The sequence below is a fragment of the Alexandromys fortis genome, unplaced genomic scaffold (genome assembly GCF_014885135.2).
Source record: "Alexandromys fortis isolate MF-2015 unplaced genomic scaffold, M_Fortis_MF-2015_v1.1 scaffold_359, whole genome shotgun sequence".
In the NCBI taxonomy this organism is placed as follows: Eukaryota; Metazoa; Chordata; class Mammalia; order Rodentia; family Cricetidae; genus Alexandromys; species Alexandromys fortis.
The window spans coordinates 59758-75121 of NW_026068230.1; the positions used below are offsets into that span (position 1 = coordinate 59758).

Below are 15364 nucleotides of genomic sequence, written 5' to 3' on the forward strand. Positions count from 1 at the left end.
CTCTACTATGTTCATAGCAGCATTGTTTGTAATAGCCAGAACCTGGAAACAACCTAGATGCCCTTCAATTGAAGAATGGATGAAGAAAGTATGGAATATATACATATTAGAGTACTACTCAGCAGTAAAAAACAAGGACTTCTTAAAGTTTGCAGGCAAATGGATGGAAATAGAAAACACTATCCTGAGTGAGGTAAGCCAGATGTGACCTTTAGAGTGAGCACTGCCCTAACATCATTGACAGTTATCTCATCTTGTCAACGTGTACCTCTGAAATAAATCAGAAATATCCCAGTCTTCCGATGCATTTTGTAACTTTTTTCAGTGCTAGTGATCAAATATAGGATCACACATGACAAGCAAGCACTGTAACTACCACTGAGCTATATCTACAGACAAAATCTTTTTAACCACTATTCTCCAGTGGCAGATATCAAAGACAGAATTCAGAGAATTATTTTCAACCCGATTTTTCTAGGCTTCCTTAATGAAATTTCTATTCTAAAAGTAAAATAAGAATCTCTGCATTTCTTGGTATTATCAATAAATTTTATTTGATTTTTTTCTTCATCTGACATTTCTTGCTGAATTACTTTCTTTTTGGAAATTTCATTACAAGAGAAAATATCTGTCTAGCTAGACTGAGGACAACAAAATGTTAGAATTTGAGACTCCTATCCTGCAAAGGTCTTTCTATTTTATCAAGTTTTGTATAGGCACTGACATTTATTTTATCACATATAGATTTATATAAGCACTACTACATTTAAGACGAAGAAACGTCCCTTCACTAAGAAACTCTCTTGGCCACTCTGGCTGCTATCTATCCCTTGCACATATCTTTAATTTTATAGAAAATATTAAATATAGTTACCCAGAGTCTTACTGATTGTTTTTTGTCAGCTTGATGCAAACCTAATATCAGGGAATAGGAAATCTTAATTGAGAAAATGCTTCTAAGTATGTAAGACATTTTCTTCATCAGTAATTGATACAGGAGAGCCAGCTCACTAGGGAAGTGTCACCCATGGCCACATGTTCCTGTATGGTTTAAGAAAGCAAGCTGAGCAAGCCATGAAGAGAAAGGCAGCCAACAGGACTCCTCCATGGCCTCAGCTTCAGTTCCCACCTCCAGGTTCTTTCTTTGAGTTCCACCAACTCCCTTCATGATTTCATGATGGGCTACAGCTGTGGTTTTAAGTTAAACCCTTTCTTCCCCAAGTTGATTTTGGTGAGTGTCTTATCATAACAACAGAAACCTAACTAAGACAGAAATTCACAACAGCTTTATGGGATATTGATGGGAGAGACATGACCATTCTGTTTTGGGACAGACTGTAGAAAGTGTTTGGAACTTTGGACTGGAAAAACGGTTTAGGGCTCAGGGATTAATGAACTATTGCGGGAAAATAATGCTGAGAGCAGAAAAGATAGTGGCAGCCTGCCTTATGACAGTCGATGGGAAGTGAAGGCTATGAGGCTATTTCAGTGCTGTTTTGTATTAAGTACCTGGGATCCAGGTAGCTAAGGATGAAGGATCTGTGGTGATTGACAAGAGACAACACCACTGAAGCAAAGCCATTGCTCTGGTGCTACCGTAGCTGAGAAATTAATGGCAATTAAGAAGTGACCAGCTTTACTAGGTAGACTCTTCTAGATACATTTCCTCAGGGTCAGCACACAGAAGCTCTAGTCCAGAAGGCACAAGGGTGTCGTCTCACAGCAGCAGCCAAACTTTTGTGTGTTAAGAGCTACCAAGTAGTTCTGGTTTTGCAAGCATGAATGTGTCAGGGACAGCAGCTGAGGCTTGGCACTATGTGGTAGATCTGGGGTCCCTGAGGAGAGGCTGTTGGCAAGGATGCAGCCTCAGATGCAGTGGAGACCCCAGTTTTATATTGGAGATTCCAGGACTCTAACAAGGGCAGCAACAGCTGTGGAGTAAGCCGGCATAAGCCTAGGAGACATGCTACCTGTGCTGTGGATTGCACACCCAGAGAGGTGAAGCTGCTCGTTTGTTGTGACTGTGCCCTGGTTAGATTAAGAAAGCATTTAACTTATGTTTTATTTTACAGAAATCTACAGTTAAAAGACATTGGACTCAAAGAGATAATAACTTTGACTTTTAACATGTTGAAAATGTAAAGACTGTAGGACTTTTAAAGTTATATTGTTTACATATATTATGATATTAATATGAAATCTTGGGAATGAAAAAGAAAGTAAAGGCTATGGTCTAGTCAGTGGTATGTTTGTATGTCAAGCTGTCAAGGAGTCAGTTTTGTGGGTTTTTTTTTTTTTTGTCAACTTAGCACATACCTAGATGTATCTGGGAAGAAAAAACGTAATTGAAAAAAATGCCTCTACAAGATTGGCCTGTAGGCAAGCTTATAGGGTATTTTCTTGATTACCAATTAATGTAGGAGGATCTAGATTACTGTGAACCATGCTACCTGTGGCCATATGATCCTGGATAGTATTTAAAAGCAGGCTGAGCTAGTCATGATGATCAAGTTAGTAAATAGTGTTCCTCCAAAGCTTCTCCTCCATTTTCTGCTTCCAGGTTCCTGCCTTGAATTCTTGCCTCAACTTCTCTTTATTTTCTTTACTAAAGTTGCTTTTTCAGCCAATGTATTATCACAACAGTAGAAAACTAAGACAGAGTCTAACTTTTTGAATGTGGCTTCTTTCAATCAGTATACTGGTTTCAAGATACACCCAATTATCAATAACTTGCTGTTGAGTATTTTCAATTACTTATTGGCTGTCAACTGTATGGATGAACTCTTCATTTGGCTCCTCAGAAACAGAATGTCATTGCCTCATTTCCAAAGCACATTTGCAATATTTTCCAAAGTACTGTAATCTTTTGTGTACATATTTTCAATTTTTATTATTATTTTATTTATAACTCATATATATTTGTATGGTTTGATGCAAGTTATGATCTATGTGTAAACAATAGATAATAATTTAATCAAGTTGATCTCCAAGACTATTACTCAATCATCTTTATGATTAGATGCATAGATGTATGATTAGATACATATTATTGTTAACGTCACTCTACTTAATATGCAGTAGAACTTAAATAAATGCACTCTTCCTTTCTCATTGAAGTTATGTGCGCTTCCATCAGAAACTTCCTAATTTTCCTCTCTCCACTTCTCATTCTATTCTCTACTTCTGTGAGTTCAATTTTATTATATTTCATATGTGAGATTATAGCGCTATTTATCTTTATATGCCAGACTGTTTGACTTAACATTCTCCTAAATAAGTGTTAAAGGCGTATTTTTTACTATATTGTAAATGTATGCTTAATTGTTTGAGAATATTAAAGAAACATTTTCAGAGTGACTAAATTATGTCATGGAAGAAATCTTCTTACCTGGATTGGAAGAGACTCCACATTTCTAAGCCAGATGTAAATTTCTCTATAGTTTAACTGATCCTGCCCTTTCTACAACTCCATCACTCCGGGCCCTAGAACACCATTCTTCTGTACCCACCTAAGAGATGGAGAGCTCTTCAGGCTTCTTTAAGTCTATTTAAGTTTTCAGAGATCTTATCCGGCTCCTTCAAGAATAAACTCCAAAAAAAAAAAGGAAGAAAGAAGGGGGGAAGGAGAGGGAGAGAGGGAAGGAGCGAGGAAGGAAGAAAGGAAGAAACACATCATCTATGATTCAAGCTACATCACACCTGAAAGCCTCTTTTCTGCAGGCTGGCTTCCATAGTTTTAGAAAATTTTATTCAAATTATTGGGGAGGAGGGCGAGGATTGGCCGTCCTACCCAGCTATACTACCTGTGAACCACACAATTATTAGCATGGCAAGAAAAGAAAAAAATGCAAGAAGTGGCACTCCAATATTGGTATCAACCACAAGCTGTCTAATTGGACTTAAAGCCCAGTCAACAGAAGGGATGTCAGGACTGGCACTAGACACCTAGCCCTCTTCCTGGGGCTAAGGAGGTAAAGGACCTTAGAAAAGAATCTGTTTCCTCCCTTCAAAGCTCAGGGAGCCCTGCAGAAGAGGAGGCAGAAAAAAAAAAAAAAAAAACATAAGAGCCAGAAGGGACGGAGGACACCAAGAAAACAAAGCCCTCCAGGTCCACATGAGCAAGGCTCCTATGAACTCACAGAGATTGAAGCAGCACACACAGGTCCCACATGTGTTTGCACTAAATCCTCTGCACTTAAATTATGGCTTCTAGCTTAGAGTTTTTATAGTATTTCTGAGCATGGAAACACGTGGGTGTCTGACCCTTGTGCCTTCTTTTGGGCCCTTTTCCTTCTGTTGCTCTGTTTTGTCTGATTTGATGTGGTAGTTTTTGTTGTATTTTATTATATTCTATTTTGTTATATTTTTAAATGAGTGAATGAATGAATATAAACCTTGCCACTAGGGTAAAGTTTAACAATGGAACTGTCATTTATATGGACAGGGGAAAAGAAAATCAGTTTCCTCCAATGAAATAACACTGGGTGTATCAATCACTCCGGGACAGAACTCATGTTTGGGAATAGCTGGCCAACAAATAATATACTCCACAGTTTTTTGTGTGTGTTCTTTTATTTGGTTATAGCTTGGTGGGGATGAAGATTTTTGTTTGTTTGGGTTTGATTTTTTTTAAATATAATTTTTTATTGAAAAAAAATTTTCCGCCTCCTCCCCGCCTCCCATTTCCCTCCCCCTCCTCCTTTTCCCCTCCTCCCCCCACTCCTCTCCCCCTCCCTCTCCAGTCTGAAGGGCAGTCCGGGTTCCCTGCCCTGTGGAAAGTCCAAAGTCCTCCCCGCTCCATCCTGGTCTAGGAAGGTGAACATCCAAACTGGCTAGGCTCCCACAAAGCCAGAACATGAAGTAGGATCAAAATTGGGTTTGATTTTTATTCTTTTTCTTTTCCTTTCTTTTTTTGTTTTTTCAAGACAAGGTTTTCTCTAGCTTTGGAGCCTGTCCTGGAACTAGCTCTTGTAAACAGGCTGTCCTCGGACTCACAGAGATCCCGAAGAGGAGGAAGAGGCAGAGAAGGAAGAGGAGGAGGAGGGAGATGATGATGGTGATTTCCAGTTGGGCAAGAGGAATCATCTAGCTGCCTATGATAGCAAGAAGGGTAGCAGTCTATGTAAAGAATTTCTTTTTTCTATGTAAAGAAGACAAGAACAAAATGACCTTGGGAGAAGGGACACTGCTCCTAGAGCAGTCACATTCAGAGCCTGTTTGCTCTTTCCCAGTTGTGGGTCAGAATAATGAATCCAACTGTAGGGCGGGATGCATGGTGCTGGTTTTCCTTGCCGGCAAAGCTGCCTTCAATTGGAGGATCATGATACACAACTGGATTTTGAAAGTAAAACTGAGTTGGCTACAGGAAAAAGGAAATAGGGAGACATGCTGGAAAATGACTTTGAGATGTTAATCCCAAGGCATATTGAGCTGGGATACATGCTGGTGGGTGTATCTTCATTTAAGCATTTCTTTATGATCCTATCTTAAAATACCATTGTGTTCTGAGGTACTAGAGACTAAAGTTTCTACATGCAAACTTGCAAAGTGTACAGACTGGTATCTGTATTATGTAGAAGAAATCCATTTAATAATTTCCTAAGTACTTAAAACATATAGAATTTCAAAAGACATTTTAAAAGGTAAATAGTTGTATCTGACTATAAAGAACAGCACAAGAAAATGGGCCATAGGAGATAACACTCATAAATGTTACTCTCTACACTGAACAAAAGTAAATAATAATAAATTGCAGTATTGGAATGAGAAAAGAGTATACACTAGGAAAACTGAACTCTGTTTAATAAGGAAATTCAGTTGATTCATCTTTCAACATGAGTAACTAAAACCAGAAATATAACTTTGCCATCCGGAGATAGTAAAAACAATGCCAAAGTAAAGTATACAAGTGTGGCATCTGGAGGATGGGGAAAAAGGCTAAGTCCACTTTGCTTGCACTTGTCTTTCAATAGCAATAAAGGAACACCTACGAGTCAATTATTATTACGTGATGAAAACAAAAACACACAAAAGAGAAGTTGAGCCATGGGGATTCTTTAAAGACACTATCATATACTTTAGCTATAAATCTCACAACGGCTCAATTTGCCTGCCATTGTTACTGCCTAGGCTCGTAATTGGCAATTAAAGTTTCAGAACGGCACTCACTTACAAAGATGAGGGGATACCACGTAAGGTGAGAAGGGAGAAGCTCATATATGAGTGGAAACTGGGAAGTCATCCAGAAATATCTCTGTGAAGAATTGTGTCTCACATTAGTTTGGACTCTTACTAACCGGCAGCCCTTATGCAAGAAATCACATGCGTTGCCCAGCATCTCAGTAAGTCTCACTTGATCATTAGCTCTTACTAAAGCTCCTACGAGCATTTCTTAGCAAGCATAAAGGATACTCTAGCATCCTCAACCCCAGAAGACTCTCTGTATGCAGGACAAATAGCTCTCCAACTCCTGACAGAAGATTAGAAGAAAGGTAAGGATTTGTGTAAAGATACATTTGTTTCCAGGTTTGTTAAGAATTTTGTTGGTTGAGGATATGTTCATATCCTTCTGTTTCTACACTGAGAAGCTGCATGCAGAGACCCTGGACTTTCTTCAGGGAAAGGAAGGAGGCATGAGTCTTCCTTCTGATAACAGTGTTGGCAACCTTGAATAAGGGGGATGGCAATAAGATTACCAAGAGCACTGGCCTTTCTTTTATCCTTGTTATTCAGATATGTTGCTGCGGGCAGAATGATGAAGCTTACATTCACTTCAAGGGAAAGCTGATATGGTTGCGCACTTCCTTAATCTCAGCATGAGGGAGAATGAAGGAATATTACATTTGCTCTAACTCGGACTAGGCTACATAGTAAATTGCAGGCGAGCCTTTGGTACATGGAAAGACTGTGTCTCAAAAATAAATAATTAAAAGGGAAGAGTGGGTCAAGACAATGTTCGGACCTTGCTTCCCAGACTGACTGCTATGAACCAGACTTCATTGTTTTGTTTGCTTTTCAACGTTATTCTCCTTTTGTATATCTGAAACCTGAGAGGACGCCAGAAGAAAAATGTTAGCCCGAAGTGAAATCTTTGAGGAATCTTGAGTTGACTGTTTGCAGTGATCAACAACATGAAGGGACACTGACAATACATAATGAATTGTCATAAGGCAGGCACCAGTAAGAGCTGTACTTATCCCTATACACAGCCAGGAAAGAAACAGTTCCCAGGAGAGAATAAGACCTAGCTGTAGCTGTAGGAAAGGAGGACCATGCAAGTGGAAAGTCACTGTCATTGCCTACCCACAGCCTCACAGATCAAGAGCTGGGAGCCAAAAACTCAACTCTCTCCTCCCTCCCTCTTTTCTCCTGGTGATGTCTCCCAGGGACTCTAAAGCTACATGTTCAAACTGTAGGACACTGTGTCCAGGCAACAAAGACCCTGATTTTGTTGCCACACCTTCCAGCCAACTAAGGCTGGTCTGAAAAAGCTATGTTCACTTCCTAGTGCCTCTACATCCTAATAGGAGGGTTATGCTCTGTCCACTTGGGAACCTCCTTTCTAGGTGTGTCCTCTGAGGGAGTCCCGTATACTCTATGAGGAAGGAGAGAGATGTTGGACTGAGATGCCTGTCCTTAAATGGCTTCTACCCATATCTCTATGGTATACTAAAGTATATTAGAGTGTCTCTTAAGAATTTTCATGGCTTGATTTTCTTTTTTGTGTGTTCATGTTTTCTTCACCTGGTAATTGATTGTGGGTGTTCTTCTATTGTAACTGTCAGGCATGCGCAAGCAAAGTGAACGTACCTTTTACCTCATTCTCCACTGACCACGCTGTACGTTCTATTTTCCTTGGTTTTACTATCTCTGAATAGCAAAGTTTCTGTTTTTAGTTATTCATGTTGAAAGGTGACTCAACCTTTCAATCAGCTTCTTGCCTTGCCTCTGAAGCTTGTTTCCGCTATATTTTATTTAACCCATAATTTTTACATCAAAGATGGTTTTAACTTAAAAATTAACCCCAGGCTTTTCTTTCCTCTATGCATTAAAAATAGTCTGTGATACTAAGATTGTAGGCCTGGGCAGAAGAGATAACACCAAGGGAGGCTACTTCAGTGGGCTCTACCCACAGGGTTAAGAGCAAATGGGTCACCCTGTCTGCTCCAATGCCATCTTCTAAAGGCTAAGAAAAATGTTAATTCTTACCTCTTTGACTGTTGAAAGCACCCAAAAAGAAAGTACCTGTTGATTTCAGATCGGTTGCTATTTCTGCTCTGTGTGTGTGTGTGTGTGTGTGTGTGTGTGTGTGTGTGTGTGTGTGGTCTCTTTATATTCTAAGTCATTCACTTTTGCTTCCCTTCAAAGGCTCCTCTCAAACAAAGGCTTTTTTTCTGCAAAGGAAGTATCACTAAAGATCTCCTGGGAGGAGGAATGGAATCCACTCACGTGGCTCACTTCACACCACACCAATTAAGTCTTCCCTTTTGTTGTTTGGTTTTAATTCCACTACATCTTTTTCTGGCACTCAGATCTCACCCTCCTTCCTTTATCCTTTATGTTGCTGGGCCATTCAGCCCAAACTGTCACTCTGTCCCAACCCAGCCTACCCAGACATACACAATCTGTGTACAAAAATAGACTTACACTGCCAGCCAAGTCATAATGAGTCCTTGTGGGAGAAATCAGTAACAAAAGAATTTTAAAACATCCAGCCCACCCCCCAAAAGAAGATTACAAAAACAGACTCAGAAGGCAGCTCAATGGCAATTTTATTAGACTTTCAGAGCAAAACAAGAGAGTAGGCAAACTGTAAGTCTGGGCAGCTGCCGCAAGGAGGAAGATGGAGACAGGAAAGAGAGGGGGGAAATAAACAGACCTCTTGAGTTAGGGTCTAATAAAGCTGGCATGCCCAGCTACAGAAGATGGAAAGAAACTCCACGGGAGAGAGGGATGGGGCCTTCAGGGATGAATGAGAGAGTCCAGAGTGTCAGGAAAAGCATGCTTGGGCTTTTGTCCCATGGGGGGATAGAATGCTTTTCTGAGCTAGAGTGCACTTGGAGAAGCAGATACGCCTAACTGTACCGTGTGAGGCAAGCTCAGAGATGGCTGCACTAAGGGTGGTGTGAGGGGTAAGTGAATTGTCATTCCCTCCACCATCTTAGCAGACTCCTGGCGGGGGTCCGACAAGCACAGCTTGGTCAACTCTTAAGGGAGGAGATAAAAGTGCACGGGGTTTTAATCTACTGAGCAGATGAATGTCATGTCTCTATACAGGGTTAGAGGGAGAACTCAGAATCCATTCTTTTGACCAAGAGGAAGCATCTTTCCTATAATGGACCGCAACAAAACCCTGATATCACCACCTCTTCTGTGATGTTTCAAGTCCTAGGGAGGCAAATGTGATGTTTCCCTTTCAGAGGTTACCAGGGCGCGAGAAGTGAGCCCAAAGCTGACCATAGGAGAGGGGTCCATCTATGTAATATTCGGGAAATTCCTCTAAACACACAGAGCTGTTCAAGAGAGTCATGACGAATAAAATATTATTCACCTTGCTTTGCTTAAATGTCCTAGTACCTACAACTGTGTTTCATGCTTACTTGTGCATGTGACCCAGATAGTCCACTACTGTCGTGTTCCTCTTCCACTCACTCATTTGATGACCAAATGTCAAGAACACAGAATGTCGCACATAGAGCTAGACCCTCAGAAATAGGTTTGTTTCTGTCTTCAGAGGACTACATGACAGCCATATGCACTATGCATCCTCAAAGTCAGACTCCCTTACATCCTCAAAGCATCCCCTACATCAGCAGTCATGACTGTGGCCAGAGGTTTTCTTTGCCATCTTCAATTTCAGTAGCTGAGAGAAAATGTCTCACCAAGGACAAGGCAATACCTGTGTCCACAATCCTGTTTTCTCAAATCCTAGCCCAGACTCTTTTTTTAATTACCTTAAGAAATTCTGGAGACACACTGTGGTGTCTGGCAGGGACTGTTAGAGTCTGCATTAATGTCTAGCCTAGAGACATAAAGGAGAGAAAATAAGGCTTTTAGTGCCAACAGGAATTGGGACTATTCAAAATGTAGACATCCCATCTTTTAAAAATAATTTTGTGCCTGTTTCCTCCCCTGGTAGTCCTGGGAACGAGAGATCATGCTTTGTGGGTGCTTATGTCTTGGTTAGGTTCCCAGGGCCACTACTGGAGGTTCTAGTAAGCTCAGTTGGGGAAACCCAAATTACAGCACTGACTAGAACTAAGGACATTTCTCTATTTGTGCTGCCTAGTTTTATGTTAACCTAATACAAGCTAGAGTTATTTGGGAAAAGAGAACCCAAGTTCAGAAAAGTGACCCTACCAGATTGGCGTGTGGGCAAGTCTGTGGGACACTTTCCCATTATGATTGACAGGAAAGGACCCAGCCCATTGTGAGTGAGGCAGCCCCTGGGCCGGTGGCCCTGGGTGCTACAAAACAGCAGACTGAGCAAGTCATTCTGATCAAGCCAGTAAGCAGCACCACTCCAGGCTTCTTCTCTGAGTTCCTACCTGGACTTCCCTCAGTGATGGAGTGGAACCTGTATGTTGCAAACTGAAATAAAGTCTTCCCTCCCAAAGCTGATTTTGGTCAACTAACTAAGACATCGATGTTTCTACAAGGCTCTTCTGCTAAGGAGCCTACAAGCCTTCATCATGGCCCTCTTTCAGCTGGCAGGAGACACAGTAGTGTTCTAAATCCTGAGCTTCAGAATTCACAGGAACACATTTTTTATCAATGTCTGCAACCTGAAAGGGCCATCTTCCTCTCCCTGTACTATTTCATTGTAGGTTTCCTGGTTGAGCTCACATACATATCTTATCCTGCCGCTATCCTGGTACCCAGTGACTTGCTCCTCGTGATCATCTGTTCCTATGTAGTAGGCTGTTGTAGGCCTGAACACACCCAGCAACATTAGCACTATTTCCTGTCTATGCATGACCTATCTGGTTTGCCACTGCTGCCACAGACATACATTAGGAGTCCTGTAGCCCTGCTCTGGATAATGTCTCTGCTGCTGAGCAAGCTGCAAAAGCACCAGTATGGCTTGCTGGTTAGAGATTTTGACTGTTACTGGGGTTGCACGATGCATTTCATCACTACTGCATGGCTGGTATCTTTGTTAGCTGTGTTCTCTGAGTCTAACCTTCCTTACTCGACAGGATTCTCTGTGATTCCCAACAGGTGCTACTGACAAGTTGCATGTGACCTCTGAGTTCACAGGGTTGGTGTTCCTCCTCTGCATCCTGACATCTAACATGGTTTCTGGCATCCCATATTCAGATTAACTTTATGATTTAAGGTTGCCTTAGCATTGCTCACATCTACTATCATCCGCAACAAGCCTTCTTCTGCTTCCTTTTGAATCCTCCTTCCAGCAAGAGCATCAGTGAGGGCAGTGGCAGTCTGCAAATCTGACTCTCCAGGAGATCTTAGACGACAAGCCTTAGGTGGACAACGATGCAGAAAAGCTTTTCTTAAGAAACTATGGAGATGTCTGAATCACACTAGTGCCGTGATCTTTCATCTATCAAGGTTAGTTTGAAATATCAGCTCATTAAAGTCACAGATATAATAGTATATACAGAAATATATGATGTGTTTGGTGTGTGTGTGTGTATGTGTGTGTGTGTAGGTAGGTAGGTAGATAATGAGGGAAAAGAAACACGAAGAACAAATCTAACAGGGAACATTCTTCTGGTCCTCTGTTTTAGAATGTTTACTCTATACAATTGTATAGAGTTTATACATTCGACTTTTTACACTGTCTTATAGGGAACAACAACTAATAAATTAGCCTAAGTCTCCAAAGATATTTGTGAATGTTGTCTGCCAATGTTCTCTAAAATTGCTGAGATTAAAATAGTAGATACTGCATCTTCAGTTGTACACAGGACATCTGTGTTAAGTAGAATTATGACCATGTTATTGTTTTTATTTGGAAACTCAGAATTATTTTATGAAATGTGTTTGGGTGCAAAGTTGATATAGAGTTTTTAGTGATTAAACATAGCTGACTACTGGATTAAGACAATCCTACAAATTTACTAAATCACATTTCTTACTGTGTTTGAGAGAGCACTGCAGACAAGCATCAAAACAGGGAGTCCAAGAAGGAATGTGGGTGGTCTCATCCAAAAAGCTGAATGCCCAAAGGCAACATAATGGGAAGGGAGATGCTAGCCCAGGCATCACCATCTCCATGCCCCGCCCTCCACTAGATGAGCCTCTTTGCTGCACAGTGTGCTCCTGTCATGATGCTTAACCTCACCTCATACCAGAAGCAGCAGGCTTTGTATATGTGACTTTGTCCCTCGGTTTCTCTCCTCTTGGGACCTGATATTAGTCCCCCAGATGTGAATTATTCTTTTCTCTATTTAGTATCTGCATGTGCCTCTCGGGGCCTCTCCCTCAATAAACTATTTTAATACAAAAGCTTTCCTGAGCAAATGGACTCTACTTAGGATATCCCAGAGAGACAGGAATTAGATGATACCATGCACTCCACAACATACTCTTAGTACTCCCCCATTTTTATTTTCATATCCCCTTATCATATTACATCAACCTTACTCTAACTCACTGCCTCGTCTTCTGCACTGATGAACAAATGCAACTCCAACCCAAATCCAGGACTCATAGTGTGAAACAAATATTTTTAGAAGCTGGCCAAAGTTATCCTGAATTCTCATAACAAAGACATTCAGTTATTTGAGCATATACAATATTCCAAAATATACAGACCTATCTATAAAAGAAATTACAATGAACGAAATTTTTCTTTATAACTAAATTATGTGTGTGCGCATGCATGTCTGTGTCTTTTAGTTTTTTAATTCTTTTCATTCATTTTAATGTATACTTTATTACTTAATCCAAATTACCTACTAATAGAAGGAATCTCATTTGTTCTTTCACTCACTGAAGAAATATCAGTGCCACCATGTAGGCCAATGAGATGGCCTAGTGTGTAGAAGTACTTGCTGCCAAACCTAATGGCCTAAATTTGATCCCCAGGAAAAACAAGATTAGAGGAGAGATCTCTGACCTCTACAAAGATTTGCATATATGCACACACTCACAATTTTTAAATGTGATTTTTAAATTTACATGCTCCTAAAAAATGAAATAACACACTGTGATATACAAAATATACCAAAATCTAACCTCTGAAAAGTATAGAAAGTATTCGTTTCTTTTTAAGCACTTGCCCCTCTGGGCCCTATCTAGATCAGCAGACCCAGTCATCTTGACAAATGTCCTAGAAAAGGTCCACAGGTTGTGGCCCTAAAACATGGTATTCATTGTCCATGGATGATGGAACACCTCAGTCATGGGGGTGTCATGATCACCTCTGTGTTTTTCTCAGTCCTTTCACATTAGAAAAAATATATAATCCAGAAAGGAGTAATGGTTGGCCCCCTGTAGCCCTCTGAATGAAGAAGTTTGTCTCATAGAATATATTAATATGACATAGAATAACGTGGATTACTCCCATGTGATTTAGAGGTCCTGGATTATGTATGCATAGGAAGAATGACTCAGACTACAGAGCCAACAAACTCTGGGTTTGAATCCACACTCCAGAACTCTTAAGCTCTTTGTGGGTGACTTGCAGTCATGTTACTCTCCTTTTATTTATAAATGAATTTATTTAGAAATGATAACAGCATCTACATAATAACATCATGGTCCTGAGGATAAGGGACCATATTAAGATGCTCAAATATGGTTTATGTTCTCAGGGACACTCCTGGAAGATTTGTGAGCATGGATCCAAACATCTTATCCCACAACACAGAATCTACACCAATGAATAAAACCGGCCAGCCTGAGAATCCTAAGTGCAGTCCAATCCCGACCCTACACTTCCTGGCTCTCATCATTGCCCTGGTTGGATTGGCGGGAAACACCATTGTGCTCTGGCTCCTGGGATTCCACATGCGCAGGAACGCCATCTCCGTCTATATCTTCAACCTGGCCTTGGCAGACTCCTTCTTCCTCTGCTGCCACTTGATTGACTCACTGCTACGGATTGCTGATTTCTATGACTTCTATGCCCATAACTTAAGCAAAGAAATCTTAGGCAACATATCAATCATTCCCTATATCTCAGGTCTGAGCATACTCAGTGCTATTAGCACAGAGCGTTGCCTGTCTGTATTGTGGCCCATATGGTACCACTGCCACCGACCAAAAAACATGTCAGCTATCATATGTGCCCTAATCTGGGTCCTGTCCCTTCTGATGGCCATCCTTGATTGGTACTTCTCAGGATTCCTGAATCGGGTTGATCATCATTTGTGGAAAAATGTTGATTTTATTGTAACTGCATTTCTTGTCTTTTTATTTATACTTCTCTTTGGGTCCAGTGTGGCCCTACTGGCCAAGATCCTCTGTGGTTCCAAGCGGAAACGACTGACCAGGCTGTATGTTACCATCTCACTCACAGTGGTGGTCTTCCTCATCTGTGGCCTGCCTGTTGGGTTTTACCTGTTCCTGATATACTGGCTTGGAGTTCCATCGCGTTCTCCCTTCTGTTATCTTTACCGAGTTACTGCTCTCCTGTCCTGTGTGAACAGCTGTGCCAACCCCATCATTTACTTCTTTGTAGGCTCCTTTAGGCAGCATAGGCATCATCGGTCTCTCAAGAGAATTCTTCAGAGGGCTTTGGAGGACTTGCCTGAGGAGGATGAACGTACAGCCAGCCACCTTCAGAAAACCATTGAAGTGTCAGAAAGTCGAGAATGGTAAATAGTCCCTCCTTTAGTCAGACAGGGGTTGAGAGTCAATACCGCACAGACTTATCTTCTCTCAGAAATGTCCCAGGGATTGAAATGCTTTCAAATGTTTTCTTTTAATCCAATTTTCTTATAAATCTTAAAGTAATCAGAAATTTCTGCAACTTTCTTGGCACTATCAAAGAATTTCTCAAGTAGCCCCTGTATATTTTTCATTGAACACTTTTTTGGCTAGCAGATTTATAATGGAAAATTTCTTATTCAAACCATAAGTCAGAAACTGAGAACATAAAGGTATAAAATGTTTTTCCTCTGGGCCTTTTCCCAGAAAATTTTATTCTCTGTGATTCTCCCAGAACTAGATACAGTAAGTTTGATCCTTACTTTATTTAAGTTATATGTATTTACTTACATGTAAGGATCATTTACATCTCCAATCTAAGGAGAATAGTCCCTCGAGACATGCTCTGTCTATGTAAGAACAATGCAGGAACTCGCACTTCTGGGATGTATTTTGCTAACTTTTTTTCTTGTGTTTTGGGCTAAAATCAAGGCTTTTGTCCTTGAAAATAGTAAACAGACACTTA

General features: G+C 40.7%; 1 protein-coding gene across 1 annotated transcript; it reads left to right on the forward strand.

The window, feature by feature from the left end:
* Nucleotides 1-13806: 13806 nt before the first annotated feature.
* On the forward strand, nt 13807-14790 carry LOC126493726 (mas-related G-protein coupled receptor member X1-like). The gene has a single exon (XM_050130822.1). The coding sequence runs from the start codon at nt 13807-13809 to the stop codon at nt 14788-14790; it is 984 nt and encodes a 327-aa protein (XP_049986779.1).
* The last annotated feature ends 574 nt before the right edge of the window (nt 14791-15364 follow it).